The 20,193-nt window shown below is 38.7% G+C and overlaps 1 protein-coding gene across 1 annotated transcript in view; it reads left to right on the forward strand.

The window, feature by feature from the left end:
* DISC1 (DISC1 scaffold protein) overlaps window positions 1-20,193 on the forward strand; it is a 181,917-nt gene that overhangs the window by 118,553 nt on the left and 43,171 nt on the right. Inside the window, exon 9 of the mRNA XM_034061203.1 lies at window positions 12,273-12,333. Coding sequence (XP_033917094.1) covers window positions 12,273-12,333 — 61 coding nt within the window. The remainder of the gene's footprint in view (window positions 1-12,272; window positions 12,334-20,193) is intronic.

A 20,193-nucleotide genomic window follows, 5' to 3' on the forward strand; every position in this document is an offset into this window, starting at 1 on the left:
CGGGAGTTGGGGGAGTCAGGAGAGGGGGGAGTGCATGAGCTGTGCGGTTTGGGTCTAAACCATGACAGACTCCCCATGAAGGGCAAGGTCTTTAATTCCCTTCTTTTATGGACATTACTCAAACAGAGGTCCTAAGATGTAATTCAAATAAAAGATTTTTCTATTGATGCTGAAACTGCTTCAATCTAGAAAGAGTTTTTGAACTAGATGAATCTGCTTTTTCCATTATCTCTTTAAGCAAAGTATGAAGTAAGAAATAAGTCTATCTTGCCCCCTCCCCCCCCAAAAAAAAAACCAAAAACAAAAAAAAACCAACCAAAACAAACAAAACCAAAACCACAGGTTAGAGGGAGCTCAAATATTTTGTAGTTTATCCAGATAAGGGGAAGATGCAGACTTATGTCTGGCTCTGATAACAGAGGAGGATGTCAAAGAAAATATGTTATGACATATAGAGCAGCATAGGTGGAGATTACATGATAATCTGCAATGTAGTAGATTTTGTCTTCCATTGGAATGTCACTGGGATCCCTTGTTTATTATGCAGTCAGAAGTGGTATGTGCAACTTGTTTATAAAACGTACTTTATCGTTTTAGGGGGAGTCTCATGCCTTCATTGGGACCGCCTTAGCTTAGAGATATTAAATCTGTTGCTTTCAAGAGCTCTAGTATAATAGAGGTTTGCACTAGAAAGTTAATAAGAAAGATAACACAGATTTTATAGTGTAAGCAGTATTTTTTAAGTCAGCCAATTAAATTAATGATCCTGTCTTGAAAGTAGTTCAAAAAAGGTCACACTCAACAGTGTGCACTCGTGTCTGTGACTGCTCTTTTGGGTGCTCAGTGTTAGTGTGGGTACTTAGTGCATGTACATTCTTGCAGCTACATCTGTTTTGCTCAGCTGGTGTAATTTTGCCAGTTACATGTTATATATCTGCTTCAGGTTTGTATGCTAATAGTAGAGAGATCTCTGAGGTGCTGCTGCATGTTCGTGGTCAAAAGTGTCATGTTTACAGTGATATGTCAAGTATAGCCAAATGTTGCTGATGAGTTTAATGAAACTCATAAGCAGTTGTGAGCAGGTTGCATAATACCAGGAGAAGAAGGAAGCAGCAGGGCAAAGATTATTAGGGATTAAGGAAAGCAATATATTAAGGCTGTCTGTTTTATTCCTTGTGCCTGGAATGACTACAGAAAAGGCTCTGCTCAGCTTCACATTTTTTCGTGTTTAGAAGCCCTGTTATTGCATTGCAGAAAAGATGCCTGGTATAGCCATCAGCAGACAAGTAGTTTACAAAGGGCTTCTAAAAACTGCAGTATATCGGTCTATATGGGACACTTTGCTTCTTTGTATCACTGTGCATTGTCAGCTATTTTTCAAATCAGAAATTGATGCTTCTTTGTAGTTTGAAGACCTGTTCTAGATCCTTGGAGAGAACAGCAGTGCAAAAATGCAAGTTAGTGCTATTTGCAGTTATCATTTGTAACTGGTACAGGACCTTGATGCTTTATTTGATGTAATTTCAAGTTTGTTAAAAAATAGCTTGCAATGCTGAATATTCCTCTTTCTTGTTGCTATTGCAGTATGTGTTAATTCAATATATACGTTTGAGCTCTGCTTTGCTGTCTTTAAAATAAGAAGGACTGATTTCTTAGCAGCCATTTGTTTACTGAAGATAAGTGTTTGTCATTTTCCTTTGTCAGTGGTAACATTGGCCTTGTTTTAACACTTTTTTCCCTGCTTTTCATTTGCTTTTCAAAGCTCTTATGCTTATACTCAGCTCACCTTTCCATCTCTTTTAGTAACCAGATTCTATGGCAGCATTTGGGAGCAAATTTCCCCACCCCCCATTTTTTTTGCCCTGTGCTGCACTGCCGTGTTATTGTTCCATAAAGAAGTTTTTTTTGAGCACAAGTATTTTCTGCATTAAATAATTGTATTTGTTAAAGTACAAAATGTATTTTATCCTCTGGCTTTTTGTCTGTAGATGCCTGGGTTTCTCCTCATTTGTATAGCATGACTAGCCAGCATGTTGAGGTGGAGAAAAGGTAATTAGCACTAGTAAGAGTAGCATGAAATTTTGCAGAGTCCTTTTGGAGAAAAATTTCTGGAGGAGCGTGAGTGATTCAAAGGAATCTTTGGCAGTCTTTCCTTTGTGACCTTAAATTAAAAAGCCAAAGTGGGTTACTCATTTAATATCAATTTTTGGTTGTAAAGGACTCAAACATAAGGTGTAATAAAGTCTACTTGAAACTTCCCCCTCATGAAGTTTAACCATGCCAAGTGCAAGGTCCTACACCTGGGTGGGAGCAATCCCAGGCACAGCTACAGGTTGGGCAAAAAGGAAACTCATGGTAGTCCTGTGGAGAAGGACTTGGGGATGTTGGTCAATGAGAAAATGAACATAAGCCAGCTTCAGTGTTCACTCACAGCCCAGAAAGCCAACCGTATCCTGGGTTGCATCAAAAGGAGCGTGACCAGCAGGTCAAAGGAGGTGATCCTGCCCCTCTACTCTGCTCTTGTGAGATCTCACTTGGAGTATTGTGTGCAGTTCTGGTGTCCTCAACATAAAAAGGACATGGAACTGTTGGAACAAGTCCAGAGGAGGGCCACAAGGATGATCAGGGGACTGGAGCACCTCCCGTATGAAGACAGGCTGAGAAAGTTGGGGCTGTTCAGCCTGGAGAAGAGAAGGCTGCGTGGAGACCTCATAGCAGCCTTCCAGTATCTGAAGGGGGCCTATAGGGATGCTGGAGAGAGACTGTTCATTAGGGACTGTAGTGATAGGACAAGGGGTAACGGGTTGAAACTTAAACAGCAGAGGTTTAGACTGGATATAAGGAATAAATTCTTTACTGTTAGGGTGGTGAGGTACTGGAATGGGTTGCCCAGGGAGGTAGTGAATGCTCCATCCCTGGCAGTGTTCAAGGCCAGGTTGGAAGAAGCCTTGGGTGATATGGTTTAGTGTGAGGTGTCCCTGCCCATGGCAGGGTGGTTGGAACTAGATGATCTTAAGGTCCTTTCCAACCCTAACTATTCTATGATTCATCATAACAATGACTGTGGGAGAACCTAAAACAGCCACTGTATGTTTTAGAAGCCTTGGTGTTGCTGACCAGTTGTGACTATGCCTGATGGTCAGTGGGTCATCCCTATTAGCCACAAGGTATCCCATTAAAAGCTGAATCAGGACTTCTCTTGTTGCACAGTTTGTTTCCTCAGCCAAAAGAAGTTTGAACTGTTACTCCTTTTCATAATGTAGGCATTAGGTGTTGTCAGTTATTGTCATGGAGCTTAGCTCCTGCATAAAGCCTGATTGTTCTGTTTGTCTTGGATTTTTTGGTTTTTGGTTTGTTTTTTTTTTTTTTTTTTTTTTAATCTAGCAGTGTTGAAATAAGTCTTACTTTCAGGAAAATCTTGTGGCAATTTGAGTAAAAGTTTTGAACTCTTTTGGTGTCTATGCACATGTTGAGTCTTGTTGCCTTTTTAGCTTGTGTAATGGCTTCCAGATGATCTCTTGTGACTGCTGACAATCCACAGGGGGCAAGGTGGACACATGGCTTTCCTTTATGTTTAGGCTTTGCTTTGCAAGGATAAATGAGTAAAAATAAAATAGTTTTTTTCTGGGGGGGTCTGAACAGATGGTCGGCAGAGGATTGAAGTAATAAGTAGCAAACAGACAGAGAGGAAAGCCAGGTAAGAGAAAATGTGAAGAAACTGTAAGCAGATTTTTCTCTCTCCCTCAGCCTTCTGCTTAATTTCTCCCTAGTTCTTCAGTGAAGAATGGAAGGGAAATAGGAATGGAAAGGGAAAGGAAAATTTCCTAATGTTTTTTTGGAGAGGATATGTTAATTTCGGTGCTAAAGTGTGTTGATAAACTGTTGTGTAATGTTCTATGGAAACAGTAACTTGGGTGACTGCAGAGAAGCTAGCAAAACAGGAGGATCTTATCCATGGAATGGGATGGGAGAGTAAAACTCAGCTCTTGCCTTGCCTGTAGCAGAATTTAGGAGGCTCTGCCCCTGAGGATTTTTCAGTGTGGATCCCCAGCATCCTTCCAGAAAGTGGTGCTGTGCAGTCACTCTGGAGCTAAGAATTGTGCATGGTTCTGCATCTTTCTAAATAAAGTAAAACTTGTCTATCATGAAGAAGACCTTTCAGGGGAAGTTGGCTTATTTATGTCAGCAGTTTAAAGCAGACGTGTAGTTTGGGTTTGAGTTCAGATTTCCTTGCAGTAAAATGGAGAATGTTGCCACCTGGTACCAGGCATGTGAAGTAGTAGGAATGGTTTTCTCTAGTTCTGCAACCAATTTAAAGCTTAATTTGGTGCACCCCAAACATGTGCAGCTTTTGAATCATTTATGGAAATGTAACAAAACCTGTGATAGGAGTCTCTGCACCTGGCCTGTGGTACCTCAGAGGTGGTATGTGCAAGAGAGACATTTAAGGTAGAACTCCTAGAGGCTGCTCCCAGACCCATGACTATACAGGTGGGTGGTCTTGCACTAATTACTTGATAACCCTTGCTAAGCTTTATATAGTCTCCATAAGTATCAAGGCAGGTCTATTGTCATGTAACTTCAGTGCTCTGGTCTCTGCTGGGCCAACATTTCACCTACCACCCCTTTAATTTAGAAGCAGTGTGCTTGCTTTAATGCTGCATAATAAAACAATTCGTAACATTTCAGCTGATTTTGGTTTTAAGGTAGATTATTTACTGAAAGTATTTAGAAAGTAATTTGCCTCCTTTCCCTCCTGTCTCCCATATGTAGCACAGGAGGAACCACTGTGTGTCAGGCTCGCCAGGTTTTGCAGAAATGTGAAAGCAGCCTTAGAAACCCTGTGAAAGTATGGTAATTCTTTTCAATTTAGGCAATTTAGTCATCACAGAACTTGAAGGGTTACCTGTCTCTTTGGATGAAAAGTAGCATATACAATGAAGAAGCTTCAGGAGGTAAATTCCTGGAATGTCTGTTTCTCAAATGTGCCTTTTAATTCAGGGTGGTTCCCCCTCCCCACTCATCTGCTCTGCAAACCTTTTATGCCATGCTCAGAGAGACAGAATTGTGTTGTTACAGGCAGAGCTGCTGGCACCTCCTGTCATTTCTCTTTATAAGATCTAGCTTTCTAGGGTTTTATTTCTTTGTCAAACTTCTGTTCATGCTGAGATTTTCTGTAGCTTGTATCTGCCCTGACATCTACCTTGAGGGCAGGATGTGGCTTCTCTTTAAAATCAGTATTTCTATATACTATATATGTTTAGCTATAGTTTTTTTACAAAGCCAAGGTATCACTTGACTCACTGCAGGCTCAAATCCACTTTCGCAGCAAGGCCTAAACATTAAGTAAATATGTAAAGAGCCTTGTAGGCAAGGATGCAGATGGAGCATGCTCTTCACTATGTGCTTTGTGCATGTTCTGCTATGTGTAAATCACTGCCATCTCTCCAAATGAGCCGGTTCTTGGTGTTTCTGGGGTGTCCTGGAGAGAGAGGAAGCTGATTGTCTTGGGTATAGCATTGAACACCCATTCCCAGCATGTCTAGAGGTTAGACTGTATGCTTCCTACTGTTCAGGATGTACCCATGTGCTTGACAGAATGTTAACAGTAGACCTTCTGTGTTGACAACCCCAAAGGGAACTTCCTGAGGAAGATGAATTGTTCACTCTGTACTTTTCTGCTTTTCCTGTTTCAGTGCATTGTAAGAGAGAAAATGTTATGCTATCCTGTGCTTTGCCAATTGTGTATTTCTTTATTACTCTTCATATATTTTTATTTCCTATATTTTTATTACTTCAGTAAAGATGGAGGGTATGAAGTGGCAGTATACTGTGAGATTTTAAATATAAGAGTGAGCAAAGTGTTTGAGGACAGTGATGCTCGAGCTAGAACCTTTAATGGTTTCTGTATACCAGAAGAGTTTGCCCTGTGGTATCAGAGCAGTTGACAGCAAGTGCTGGAGAGTCAACTGAATCTAATGGCAGAAATATTCATATGGTCAAGATGCAACATACTGCCTCTCTCTCTCTGAAAGCAGTGGAGTGGCATTTGACAATAGATCTGTGAAAGCCCTCTGTCCTCTTGGAATGGGATTATGGCAAGGTCAACATACCAAATCACCTATCAGTTACTGCAGACTCTCTTTCATCCAGAGGGATTCAGGCTGTTTAGCAGCCCCACATAGTACAGCCCTGCTGCATTCATACAACTCAGTCCCTGCAGAACTGTTGTGTTAGAGCTACCCACTGGTGGCATGTCACTGCAAAGCACTGCTTTACATTTGTGTGACAGGACAGTATCCTCCAGGCCAGCTGTTTTTAGAAAGAGGAAGAAAGCTTGTGGTTGTGTTATGATATCATCTCCCAATTAGGCAGATAGTATCTTCACCTCCATCAGGTAAGTTTGGGTTGTCTTTAACTGTGTGGCTTTCTTTTAATAGATGTTCAGTACTGATTTTAGTCTTTCCACTTCCCTTTTACGTAGTGTTCCTATCCACAGAATAGTCAATCTGTTTAGATGACTCCTAAGTTTTGGCCCCTTCCTTTCTGGTGGCAGTAATTTCCTGAGGCAATTTTTGTGCTCTTTTGCAATGATATTTAGGAGATTATCACATTCCTTCTAACAATCCATAACTGCTGGAAGACATGGGCAGTAACTACATATCTCAGTATTTACTTCACTACTAGAAGGCAGTCAATAATCCTGCGTAGAATATGGTGGCTTGACTTAACCCAGAATGTTAACAAATTTTTTTGAGCATTTGCATGTCTTTATCAAGGCATCTATTTCCTTTTCTTGAATCCTGGCCTTTTTTTGTTCTTCTTAATCAAGTTCCCTGGAAATAATACACTGGAGAGAGGCTGTTGTTCTTTATGCAGAGCTCATTCTTTGAGTTTTTCTTCTTTCTGTCTGCAAGATGCAAAATGCCTTACCATCCTGTAATCTAAACTCTTGTTATTGGGGTTTGGTAAATCAGTTTGACATCTAGTTGAGTATCTGAGATGTCATTGCTGAAGTTTGACTGTCTTTTCAAGTTAACTTTTAAATATATTGAAGCCATTCAGCAGTTTTTCAGATCCCAACTTCACACATTAACGCAGCATATCTTCCATGACAGGAAACATCAGATATTTTCAACTAATCATGTTCTGGTTTTGCTTTTTTCTTAGTGTTAATAATATTTTCTGCATTTAAAAATTGTATAGTGACAGGACAAGCAACCTGTCAACCTTGTTGACTCCTAATTCTGCATTCAAGAGTTTATCACAGGTGGACCAATGCATATCCATCAGTTACTTCTATTTTTACATTATCATTAAGAGCAAAATCTCAGATCATTAAATTGTACAAAAACCTCACCAAGGCCAATGGGAGTTTTGCTTTACCTGGCTAATAAAGTATTTGAGAAGGAATGTAATGCTTGTGGATTGGAGAGGCTAATTGTATAGGCTTCAGATTTGTTCTGAGGGCAGGTAATGTCAGGCAGTGGTTTTTGTGCTGGGTCTGGATCTGCTAGCAGCCATTATGGCTGCTCCAACCTTTGATTTTGTGTGAAAGTGTGTCACTGTTCACAGAACCATAGAATGGCTCACCCCAACTCTGCACCCCTTTTACCCCAGAAAAAAACAACCAACCAAAAAAAAAAAAAAAGGCCTTTTAGAATCAAAAGCAAGAAGCTAACTTTGGATTTGCATCTATGGAACTCAATGTGTGGGTTGTTTGTCTGGTAGCAATCTACAGACTTAGGGGCTAGCACTTAAAAACTGCTGTGATATTCGCTACCTGTTTTTTGAGGCCCGTTATTCTTCTGAAGTGCCAAGCTTTTACATTCCTATTTTAACTGTTAATTGTTCCATTGATATCACTTCTCAATCACATTTTAGCTCAGGTTCTAACCAAACCTTTGTTTAGAATCCGTAGCCATCAACTGTCCATTTTCTTCTTAGCAGAATTCACAGAGACATTATGAATTCCCAAAAATCATTCTCAAAATCATTCCAGCTGAATAACTATGTTGCATTTTTCTCACAGCACACAGGTCTTTGTAATACCTACTCATGCATTTATAAGTTAGCGTATGAGAGCTTTGTATTTACTTAGTACACTTTTAATACTCGCTTCTATTTTATGCATGTTTGTCCTTTAATTGGAGTGTAATAGCAAGCAGACTGATGAAAAGAGCTCAGGCAAGGGCTGTATAAGTCATCACTTTGTAAAGTGCAAGTATGCACGTACCAAAGAAAAGAAAAGGATCCCTGATTAAAAGATAAAGATACCAACTGTTCCTGTTTAAGTAAAAAACCCCAACCAAACTGAAGCTTTCAGCTTTCAGCTCTGATAGGCAGGTAGACTAAGACTGAAATCCTTATTTTAGACAAAGTACAAAAGCCCTGAATGGTCTAACCTCTTAACTGAAAGTGGGGAGAAGAAAAAAAAAAGTCTACAGATGAAGCTGTCATTGACAGAGAACACAGCTCTCTCAAGAAGTGTCTTAAAACACCTTAGAAATGTGAGACATGGATAAACCAACACTTGCGGTCGTGTCAGAGAAAAATGAAACTCTGGGAAACTTGGTGATTTAGTTCACTAACATTACTCAGAGATCACTATCTGTAAAACTCAGATTCAGATAGCTCTGGACATAAGTGAAACTGAAACTGAAACTGAAATTAGAAGCTAAAATTGAACCTAGTAAGCACCAGTATACAAATAATAGAGCTACTAAATGAACACTGTCAAAAAAATCTTGCGGCAAGGAAGCAGTTTAACAAAGTTTTAGCGTACCTAAGAAATGCGGTATGTACTGAATGAGGCACTGCAAATTAACAGTGATGTTGCTGAACATCTACTCGTATGATTATTGGACAACTTAGAGACATCAAAATTATGCCTGAAAAACAGCTGGCATCTGGAGCTTCCATATGGACACTGGGTTCAAGGTATCTCCAGTCAGATACACAGTTTTACAAAGTTTTTGAAAACATTGATCATAGAATCCAATGCATATATCATGGTCCATAGGTCTTTGTAAGCTCAATTTGTGAGGACCAAGATTAGAGAACAAAAATGATTATATACTTCCATGTGCAGGCTCAAATAATAATAATAATAGAAGTATCATTACCCCAGTGGGGCTGGTTTTAGATGAGAAATATCACATGATGTTATTTTAGAAGAACACTATGTAGGTTAATTGTTGGAAGATGTTTACACAGCTTCTACAATGGCAGATTTATGCTCTGTAACAACTGAAAGGACATCCCAGGACCTCACCACTGCCCCTCAGCTCCATCTGGCAAGGAGTGGTTCCAAGACTGGACTCTTCCTGCTGCTGTAAGGAGGAAGAAAAATATATGCTAAAATAAGAGAAAGAAGTGATGAATCACTTTTTTTTTTTTTTTTCAATTAAGGCTTCAAAAAAAGTCTTTTTAATCTTAGTAAATGCCCTGGTGTCTGATTTTCTGTATTTATACTTATTTTAATACCCCCTCTTAAGGCCAATAAGAGCTAAGCATGTAAATCCCCAGAGAACTGATGAAAAAAGCAATCCCCTTCACTTAAATGTAGAAATAAACCATTTGGCATGTTTATGCAGAAAAGAATCTCATAAAATATTATTGCCTCTTTTTTCCTCTGTCATCTGGTACTTTCTTAGCTAGATTGAAGGCATGCACAGCTTTCTGCTTGCATTTTTTTTTCTTTGAAGGGATGGTGAATATATTCATTTATTTAGAACAAAAAATCTGCTAATTTGTTACTTGTTTTCTGTTTCAAATGGATGATCTAAAAGGCTGAAAGTATTTCTTTATTTGGTGCAGTGCTACTTGCAATTTGTTGTGGGGGAAATAACCTCTGTAGATTTTTAAGCAGTGTTTTCCTTCAACAAAATCTCCAGGTCACAGCTCATCCAATTACATGCAGAAGAAGGCAAGGAGACAGAGCTAATCTGGGGAGCTTTCTTTTTCAGCAGCAAAGTTTGCATTTCTTTTAATGTAGTTAAAACATTTGACAGGAGAGAGTAGGGTTTAGTGATGTGAGGTGATTTCCAAATGAGTGTTAGCTTTTTACTGACCTACTTTTGACTAGTGGTGTATTCTTGTCCATTACTTTTTGTCATTGAATAATGCTGATGTATTAAGCTGTGTGCTTCAAGGGCATTGTAAAATTGCATGTAGGGGCACGACTGAACTGTGAAAGTGTGAATTACTCTATCAGATCATACCCAATTAAAAAGTGACAAGCACAGCAGGAGAAATTGAAAGCAAGGTTTATCTTTCATGTAACATAAGAAGTCACTATATCTGTTAGAAACAAAGTGAGTGTGAAACAGATTCTCCACCTCTTCTCATCCCTCTTCAAAAATTAATAATATCTGCTGACTTTATTATCTAAAAGAATAAGCCCCTGAGTTGAAACACCTCATATTGAAGGATATTATGACAATAGCAAGTGAAGGGGAAGTACAGCAGCCATACACCTTTAAGCTATCTGTTATCAAAGCATGCACTGGCCCTCGGGTCAGCACATTGGGGACTGACAGATAGGGAGTTTGGAAAAAGTGGTGGTATTTTATATAAAGCTGTAATGTGTCATTAAAGGAAAGCTTGCAGTCTTGCAGGCTCTCCACAGTTCTGCACGAAGAGTAGGAATAAAAGCATGGTGAAGAAACAGAGAACTTCTGCTAAGTCCTGTAGTCATTAGAGAACTGCTACAAGCCGAGGAAACTTTCAGTCTCCAGTGCCATTATCCTTATATAACCTTTTGCATAACATTCATCAGCACTCTTCTCATCGTGAGATGAGTCTGTGAATATACAAATGAATGCAGTTGTCTATGTAAAATACAATCTTCCAGAATCCTGCTGGTTCATATATGTTGCAGAACCTATTGTGACAGTGAACCTGGATTTAAGGATGTTACAAAACCGTGGTGCTTTCCAGAGTACTAGGGTTGTGGTGTTTTATTTTGGTTGGTTGCTTTTGTCATTGTTTGTAGGGTTTTGGGGATGTTGCTATTCTGATAAAGTCTCTTGCAAATTAAATAGCCTCCCTCCCCCCCAAGTAAATTACCTTTGCAAAATGTGTCCTATATATGCTATTAGGATGCAGACTGCTTAAGTGATGTGTAACTGCTGTGTGACCAGGTAAATACCACTGTCTGCAGACAGTTGACATTCGGTTGACCCTGATGCTCACTGCTAATGGTAATACCCATGTGGTTTCATTTAGTGAAATCGTCCATGTGTATATGTGTGTGAACAGAATTTTAGCACAGCTGATTTGGTTAATGCTGAGTTTTCAGATTAGGCTTTAGTGTGTGACGTTATATTTTGTGATGGAAAAAAAAAAGAGGGATGAGAGGGAAGTGAGAAATATGAAGTACCTGATATGTATAAACTGTGCTTGGAGGCATTATTGTATTGTAGGGAAGATAGGGGGAGACGGATGGTTACATTGCCAGGGTACCTCACCCATGTAGCAAGCTTTGCCTGTCAAAACAGTGATACTCTGTAGAATGCATTTTTATGTAAAATATATATTTAACTGATGTACAACGAGTTAAGAGTTTAAAAGTGACCAACTGATTTATAATCTAGACTAGGAGTTGGCAAGCAGCTATTAGGGAGGGGAAAAAAAGTTATCGTAATGTGAAAATGGTTATTCTCTAAAAGCCTCCTGTTTCCTGGAGTGGGTTTACCTTTTCCCCCTCTCATACCCATGATGGAGGACCAAGTGTCATCCAGAGGAATGTCTTTATTATTGTGTGTAATGATGAGTGGTTTATTGGAGTTTCTTCTGAGAGAAACAGTAGGGACTCATGCAAGCAGTATCTAGGTACCCAGTTTAAAAACAAACAAGCAAACACAAAATGCCAAACCACAAAACCCATCACAAATCTTAAAACAATCTTTAGTGGTAACTCCTTCCATTCTATACTGTTTTGGTTTTATCAAAACGAGTTTGATACAAGAGTCATAACATTTGAAAGGACTCCTGTGTGTGGACTGACAAATTAGTTAAGCTTCCTTGCTTCTCCTGATGGTAAAGGGGAGGACCTAGGTGTGTGGGATTTACAAGATATATTAATGCAACACAGATACAATAGACTGTCAAGAAAAAAAGGGAGAAGACACCCACACTGCAATTTGAAGGTTAATGGAATGACAATTTCTAACAGATATATATATATATATGAAACCTGTGGATAAGAAATGAGTTGGTTAAAAACTGTACAGTTATACCATTACCTAACTTTAACTTTTATTTTGCAGTCACCAGTGTAAAAGAAAATGCTGAAAAGTATATGGAGATACTGGAGGATAAACTGCATAGGTAAGGATGATATTATAGAAACCTTTGTAACCTTAAAAATGCTTGTTAATGCAGCATTGACATGCATAAAAGTGTTCAAGGATGTTTTGGAAATTTTGTTAGTATAATATAAAAAATGGTTCAAAACTGGAAACCTTGTAAGTGTTATTGTTAAGATCTCTGTTTGTGGTTGTGATCAGCAGCTTTGCCACCAGCCTGCCAGTGGATGCAGGTAAAAGAAAAATCACTATGTTCTCAAGTGCGTAGGACTGCTCTGAAGCGGCGGTTGGATGGCCAGAGAAAAGAGAGCACGCGTATGGCTGGTGTACACTGCTCAAGCTCTGGTCTGATGGCTGGAGAAAAGGGAGCATGTGTATGGTTCATGTGCATTGCTCCAGCTCTGCCTGCAGGTGCTGTAATTGGTGGTGTGAGCTCTTGAACACCCAGAAGCCCTGAAGTATTTGGGATGTGACAGCTGGTTGAAAAATCACTCATCTGTTCCTATGCAAAACCCAGCTCTGAGCAGTGCCAAGGAATCCCATACTAGAATTCTGGGCATCTTTAACAAGTAATGAGTCTTTATATAACAGTTTTGAAAGCGTGCCATTTGGGTGATTGTGGAAAACAAATAGAAACCAAGACAACAATGGAGATATTTTAAGAACTGAATCCTAATGCAGAATTTGCTTATTTTTATACCTTTTCTTTTTTTGCCTGCTGCCTTTTTTTTCTCCTTTTTCTTATTTTTGTTTTTTTTTCATCCCAAATGCTAGTATTTGCATTTCTTTCTTTCGCTGTATGAAAGGGGCTCTATGTCACCCCTTAAATTTTAGGCTACTCCTTGAAATAAGCTTAGCAAATGTTGCAGCGATGTTATAATGAATATTTTGCGTTAGTGGACTTTGCCTTGTTAACCTCATTATTTTTGGTTGTATATTTATAAAAAGAAGGTTCTAGATATTTAGATGTGCTCACTCATTGTTTTTAATATGGAAGTATTTATTTTGTGTAACTCTTAAATTTAAAAGCAATTTAGTGCCAAGTAAAAAATTATGGAAACAGACCTCAAGATCAAGTTGTGTGACTATGTGCTGCCTAACTCCTTCTTAATATCATTTTACTTCATGACGCAGTTTAGCGGTGAGTTTGGCAGTCCTGGGGTAATGGTTGGACTTCGTGATCTTAGAGGTCTTTTCCAGCCTAGCCAGTTCTATGGTTCTATATACTCCAATCCATAAGCATAAGACAAGTCTTACGAACTTTCTGAGGGTTGTTGTTTTGAAAACCATACTCTTTATTAAATATAAGATTAAAATTAATATTTTAATGTTAAAATATAATGTATAACAACATGTATTGATGCTCTAGGCTGTATAGATTCAATTGACTTATCAGGCTTCCGGAAACAAGTAAATTTCTCTGTAACTATTAAATACTTGGAGAATCTGTATGTTTCCCCACTACTGCCACCTTCCAAGGATTCATTAGATTGACTCTGCAGTTGTTATTTGTTTTAATTTATTTATGCCTTTTTGTGTAATTTTTGGGTAGTCTACCTGGATTTTTCTGCACCAGTATTTTGTATTATTACACAATTTTGTGTATCTTGATAGGTGTTGTTAATGACCTTGCAGCATGTTTTTTTCCACTCTTCCTTCTATTTCTGGGAGAAATTTCCATGCTGAACTGCTGGTATTCATACTGCTTCTGTGAGAAGAATCATTTCAGGGGAAGGATTAAAAGTTAAACCCTCTTTTTGGAACTGCTTTATATTTTGAAAGCATATTTTGATGAACAGTAGATGACCATTTCAGAGTTCCCTTAGAAGATGAAAGAGTTGTCGAATACTGTAATATGATTTGTTGCTTTTGTATGCAAGGGTTGCCTTTCTGAATACCCTGTAGACCTGGGCCTCAGTCTAGGTTCTCTATTGCAACCAGGCTTTAAAGGTTTGCTGTTGAGATAACTGTTCTTCCAGCGTTTGCTGAGGACACAAATGCATGAAGTCAAAGTATATCACTGCAGCTGTACACGCAGTTTAACATGCGGTTCAGGGCTTGCCATCAGCTTCTGTAACAGACTTGTTGCCAGGCTTCTAAACTTTTTCATCCTTCTCTTAAGAACTAAAAATAAATAATAAAAAGCCCCAAACAGCACCCCCCAACAACAATGAAACCCCCTACAACTCACCAAATAAACCCAAACCAAACTCCCCAAAGAAACAGTGCAGTTCTGGCCAAGTTCCCAGATGGTGAAGACTGAGTCCTGAAACGGTGTGACAGTTTTCAATACATACAGATGCTATTATTCTAAAAATAGTTTATCCCAAGTAATTAAGGGAAGAGAATTTCTTTTCATATTGGTGGAAAGATAAAATCTCTGATATTTTTGACAAAAAGAAGCCTCTAAGATGCTACATCATTAAAATCTCTTTGCATTTATACTAATAGATTTGTTATAGATACTTATTTTTTAAAGGTTCTTTGCACTTTAAGTAATTAACTACACCTGCTATACAGCTTGAATAATTAAAAAAAGTAAGCAAGAGCCCAAGAGGCTTCCTCCCCTCCAAGCACCTTCCCCTTATAGAAATAACTTGAGAAACTGTTTCTCTTTGTTTGGTCTTCATATAGATGACCAAATTACTCCTCTATGTATATCATAACTTAAAGAAAGACTCTCTAAGGAAAGTTTAAAGAGTAAATTTTAAGTTCACGTTGTAGACAGAGGAAGAATTTGCATCTGGCTCATGGATTCACTTTTTCTGATGCTTTTGAAACCAGTAGAGGATCTGTGTAGCATGAATTCAAATAAGCTTCTAAAGTTTTTCCTCCAGCTAAAACATATAATTTTGCTAGGCAATGTTCTAAGTAGAAACCTAGATTCAGAACCCTTCAGTTTAAGATATATCTCCAAAATAAAATAGAACTCTTAGAAATGTATTTTTGACTACTTTTATAATACAAGAGAATTAATGAAGAAAGCTCAGACCAAAACAGTTTTAATGAAGATTAAAATTAAAAAAGTATCAGTTTTGTCAATGAAAATGTTTTTCCCCCTCTCCTTCTCTTTTGTTTATTTTCTTAAGAAAACTTTGAATATATTCCTCTTGTGATATTTTTTGGGTTTTGCTTGGTTTTGGTTTTTTGGGTATAGAGGGTGGGGGTGGAACTGAGCTTATTTACTGGAGTGCCTTTTTGGGGGTCTTGTTTTCAGGTTTTGTTTTTTAAATAAATGCAGTACTTTCAACTGCAGCCTACAAAATATCTCTCTTCTCGAACAGCTTTATAGAATGTCAATCTGTTTGATTAGGAGCAGTACTCTTTTAATAGACTTATGCCTACAGAAAAAGAAAAGGGAAAATATGCACTGGGAAAGAAAAAAAAAAAGGGAAAATAAGCACTGACAAAAAAGGAAATGTGTTCAGTCTCTAATAATTTCACTCCAAAGAAAGTTAACCCATGGAGTATACAAATCACTTGGCAGTGTTTTTTCCTTTTGAAGTATAGATTGTATTCTGAGCAGTGGTTTGGCAACTATTGAGAACAGTATCCTCCCATCAAATAATAAGTAAATAGCATGTAAGCTATCTCTTTTCCAGTCACCAATATATATCAAGCCACTCCTAGGGCTTATGCATTAAGTCATTAGCTGCTCTTTTGAGAATGTAAATACTATTGCCATAACTTCCATAGAATCACAGAATAGTTAAGGCTGGAAAGAACCTTAAGATCATCAAATTCCAACCCCTGTGCCATGAGCAGGGACACCTCACACTAAGCCATGTCACCCAAGGCTCTGTCCAACCCAGCCTTGAACACCATGGTACACTTCACAAAAGTTTTATCTTTTGTTAGGAAACAGCAGATGTGCAAAAGAGGTTAAAGTTAGCATAATAAAACTCTGTGTTCAGTGAAGACATCTGTCTGTTATGAATATCTGAAGTGCAAGAAGTTTTGCTTAGATAACTTCAGCTCATTGCTTGAGATAAGGGATTTAAGAGGGATTGTACAGGAGAGGTTTACTTCTAGATGTCTGATCTAGCTCATTGAAAGTCATCTGAGTATTTTCTTGTGTGACCCTTGTTCTTCCACAGAAAGTATTTTACATCTCATTTCTTTCCACTCCAAGTGAAGGCTCTGCTGGGGTTTTATATCATTACCATGACTAAAGTGGGCTTCTAGTCTGTAGAAGAGCTGTGATTATGATCAAAGGGCTGGAGTACCTCTGCTATGAAGACAGGCTGAGAGAGCTAGGCTTGTTCAGCCTGGAGAAGGCTCCAGGGAGACCTTGGAGCAGCTTCCACTGCCTAAAGAGACCTGCATGAAATCCAGAGAGTGAGTTTTTACAAGGGCGTGTAGTGATAGGACAAGGGGGAATGGCTTTAAACTAAAAAAGTGTTTAGATTATTATCTAATTTAAATTAAATATTAGGAAAACTTCTTCCCTATGAGGGTGGTGAGGCCCTGGCACAGGTTACCCAAAGAAGTTGTGGGTGCCCCATCCCTGGACGTGTTCAAGGCCAGGTTGAATGGGGCTTTGAGCAACCTGATCTAGTGAAAGGTGTCTCTGCCTGTGGCATGGTGATTGGAACCAGATGATCTGTAAGGTTCCTTTCAACCCAAACCATTCTATGATTCAGCAATCCAACTCTTTAAAGAACCACTAAATTCTGCCACAAGTGAGCTGAAGTCATGTAAATGGTTGAGGGTCATGAGCCTACAAAAGAGTGCTAGAAAGCCATAAGAGCAGAAGACTTGGGTTGGGATTTTATGATTAAATGCTATCTATCTTTTAACTCATTAGTTAAATGGAAGTGGAGAGATTTTGCAAAGTGTGTGGGGTACCAATAAACATCTTTGAAATTAATGGAGATGGAAAGAGGGTGCTGAATTATGTTTGGCTAGGAACTTAGATGTGGGAATACAAGTCTAGACTTGGTGTTTGTAAATATTCACTTGTTCTTGAAGATACCAAAAAAGTCACCTGCATTTTAAATGGTTAAGAAACCTTTGATATGCATTTCTGTGTGAAAATTCATCATCTTCTGGGTTATTTGCTAGCTCTTGCATATCTCAGTGAAGTCATGTGATATGAGCAATTGTGTCTCTCTTGCATTTTGCATGGGCACTGTATTTCATTAAATCCCTGTCCTAGCTTCAGTCTGTTTCCCTTCCATTGCAGAGGAGGTTGTGTGAGAATACATGTGCATAGAAAGATTGATCTCTATGAGAACTGTATTTGATAGCTGGAGAAATGAAAACAAATGTGTGGAACAAGGTAAAATTGAAAAAAAATAAAAATTATCTTTCAGACCATTGCCCTTGCAGAAGCTAGTAAATGTTCCCCTGTAAATACAGTTATCTTATAAAGTGCTGTGCAAAGCCAGGAATTCAGTTACATCACTGAAATATACAGCAAAAGGCTTTGTTTCTTTTAGCTCATTCTTACCTTTGGAGACACTGCTATGCTGTTCTTGCAGTAGCAGAGGGAAATAGGGCATTTTATAAATGAAATAAAAAACTTTTTCTGTACTTTTTCTTTTTTTTTTATATTTCTTTATACCAAGCAAAAGTAAGATTTATGGTGCAAATCAGCTTCATGAGATTTAGGCTGAAATAACAATATTTTTCAAGTGTCCATCTGCTAGCTATCCATTGAAACATATTTGGAGTATACTGTCCTTGTGAAACTTACTAGAAACTGATAATCTGTGAAAGTTTGCACTCTTAAGCAGATGGAGTAAATGTAGCAGAATTATTAGAAGAGAACTTCATCTGAAGATTTCATTTCTGTATGCTGTGAATGATCTGACATTTGCCCTAAGAATTGGGGTTTTGGGCATACCAAATATTTCCTGAGTTACACTACATGTTAACTTGAAAGTTTTGCCTGAACCATAGCCTGAGCAATTAATGACAGATATGATGTTGGATGAAGCAGCATCTCACAAGTGAAAATACATCTTGAGGGGGAAGGAGGCAGAGAGCAAATGAAATGCCAGGCGAAACCGAAGATCTTGGGAGCATCATTTATCCTTCTGCCTGCGCTCAGAATGTAAGAGCCAGACCTTTCATGGAGTATTGAAACCTGAGGCAGCGGAAACCCCAGAAGGAGCTGCCTTCATCGCTAATTAAACAATTAGGTCCTTAAACATTTCTCAAGCCTATAATGATTTTCTACTGTGAGGTCTCTGTGTCCAGCTGAAGCTTTCTAGCATCCTGCATCCACCCAGAGCCCTGTTTGAAGTCTGTGGTATCCAAACCTACAAGTACAAGCTTGCAAATGTTGAGCATTTTAATGACAAAGCTCTTCAGTGGCCATCTTCAGACTTTTATTTTCTGTAAGGGTAAGATTTCATCTTGGGCTCTGAGTGTCATGTATGTCATTGTGTAGAAAGCCTGATGTTTGCTAGAGAACTGCTGTGCTAAGGCTGCTGAGTAAGGCTTTTCAAAAGCTTTTTCCTTCTCTTATGTGCAGCAGTGCAGGCATGCTTGGGAGTGCCAGATGGCCTGCAGTAATTTGTGTGACCTGTGACCTGCCTCAGTTGCACTGAGGGCCATTTTAGCTGCTGGTAGTATCTTAGGAGTGCAGAACTAAGACTGTAATGCCATCTTTGCCTACGTCCCCAAGACTATGTGTTTTTTGCTGTGCTTCCAAGAAGGCACACAGCCCCATCCCTTGGTGGACAATGATCTGATCTTATTTTGCTTACCAGCAGTTTTGCTGCAGGAATGTTAAATGCAGGTTAGAAAAGATACTAGATCCTTCCTAGTGACTCATTTAGTCCCTTTCTTCTTCCCAGCTGGTCTAAGTCATACACAGCTGTGAGAACATTAGCTCTGAAATTGTGAGCAGCAGACACTTTATATGCGGTGATGCATTCCTTTATATCTCATGGCCCACATGGTGATGGCTTCTAAATCCCTTATCATAACTGCCTCAGGCAGCAAACAGCTTTTTTTATACCAGCTGATGCAAAGATGACATTTCTTGAGCTGAGGGAATTTAATGTGATTGTGCTGTTCTCTGGGCCTCCAAAGATTAGGATGTGACTTCCATTCATCACAAACACAGGACTTTTTAGTAGCTTTTTATAATTCCTGGAGAGGAATAATGAACTTTTTGGGAAATAATACTGTTCAAGAGTAGCTGGTGACAATTAAATGTATTTTATTGAGCTATTTTCTGAGTTATTCTGCAAGAAAGGGGAAATTAATAAATGTACCTGCTAGTATGTGCTTTGCCATTTTTGAATGATACAGCACCTGATAGCTTCACAAATGTATGTGAAACCTTTCTTTTTTAATTGATTCTCTTTCACTGTTTGTCTTGGTTAATTTTCAGTTCAGTGTTTGTTTTCATGTTAATGGTGGCTTTTTTCAACTCATGGATGCACAATACAGGAAATTTAGTGGGGTCTTACCCTGCTGTGTGGTGTGCTCATCTGCATGGCTCCTTGTTCACTGAGGTGTGAAGAGGGTTGTGTGTGATTAGGACAACTTGCATTTACTGAAGAAGCAGAAGTCAAACCCAAGGTGTGTTTTACCTGATCTCATGCATCTGTGATTATTTTTTAAGGGTTTCAGTCAAATGTCACTTGACTATTTCAGAACAAATGTGGCTGCAACCTGCTTGCTGAAACTCCTAGTCTGAGCATGCATTCTGTATGAGAAACTTGTGGTTTTCTCAAGCAAACAGTGTTTTTAATGCATTTGAACACATCATCGTCACTGACTTCCATCCCTTCAGACAAGACATTTGATGTCCTGAAGGGTCCAGGTCAAGAGTAGTTGCCACCACATCACATTCCAGTTTACATGAAGATGAACAGTCTTAAAACAGTTATTATATTCCCTTATTATTCACCCTATTAGCTAA

This window comes from Melopsittacus undulatus, chromosome 3 (assembly GCF_012275295.1).
Source record: "Melopsittacus undulatus isolate bMelUnd1 chromosome 3, bMelUnd1.mat.Z, whole genome shotgun sequence".
NCBI classification, from domain to species: domain Eukaryota; kingdom Metazoa; phylum Chordata; class Aves; order Psittaciformes; family Psittaculidae; genus Melopsittacus; species Melopsittacus undulatus.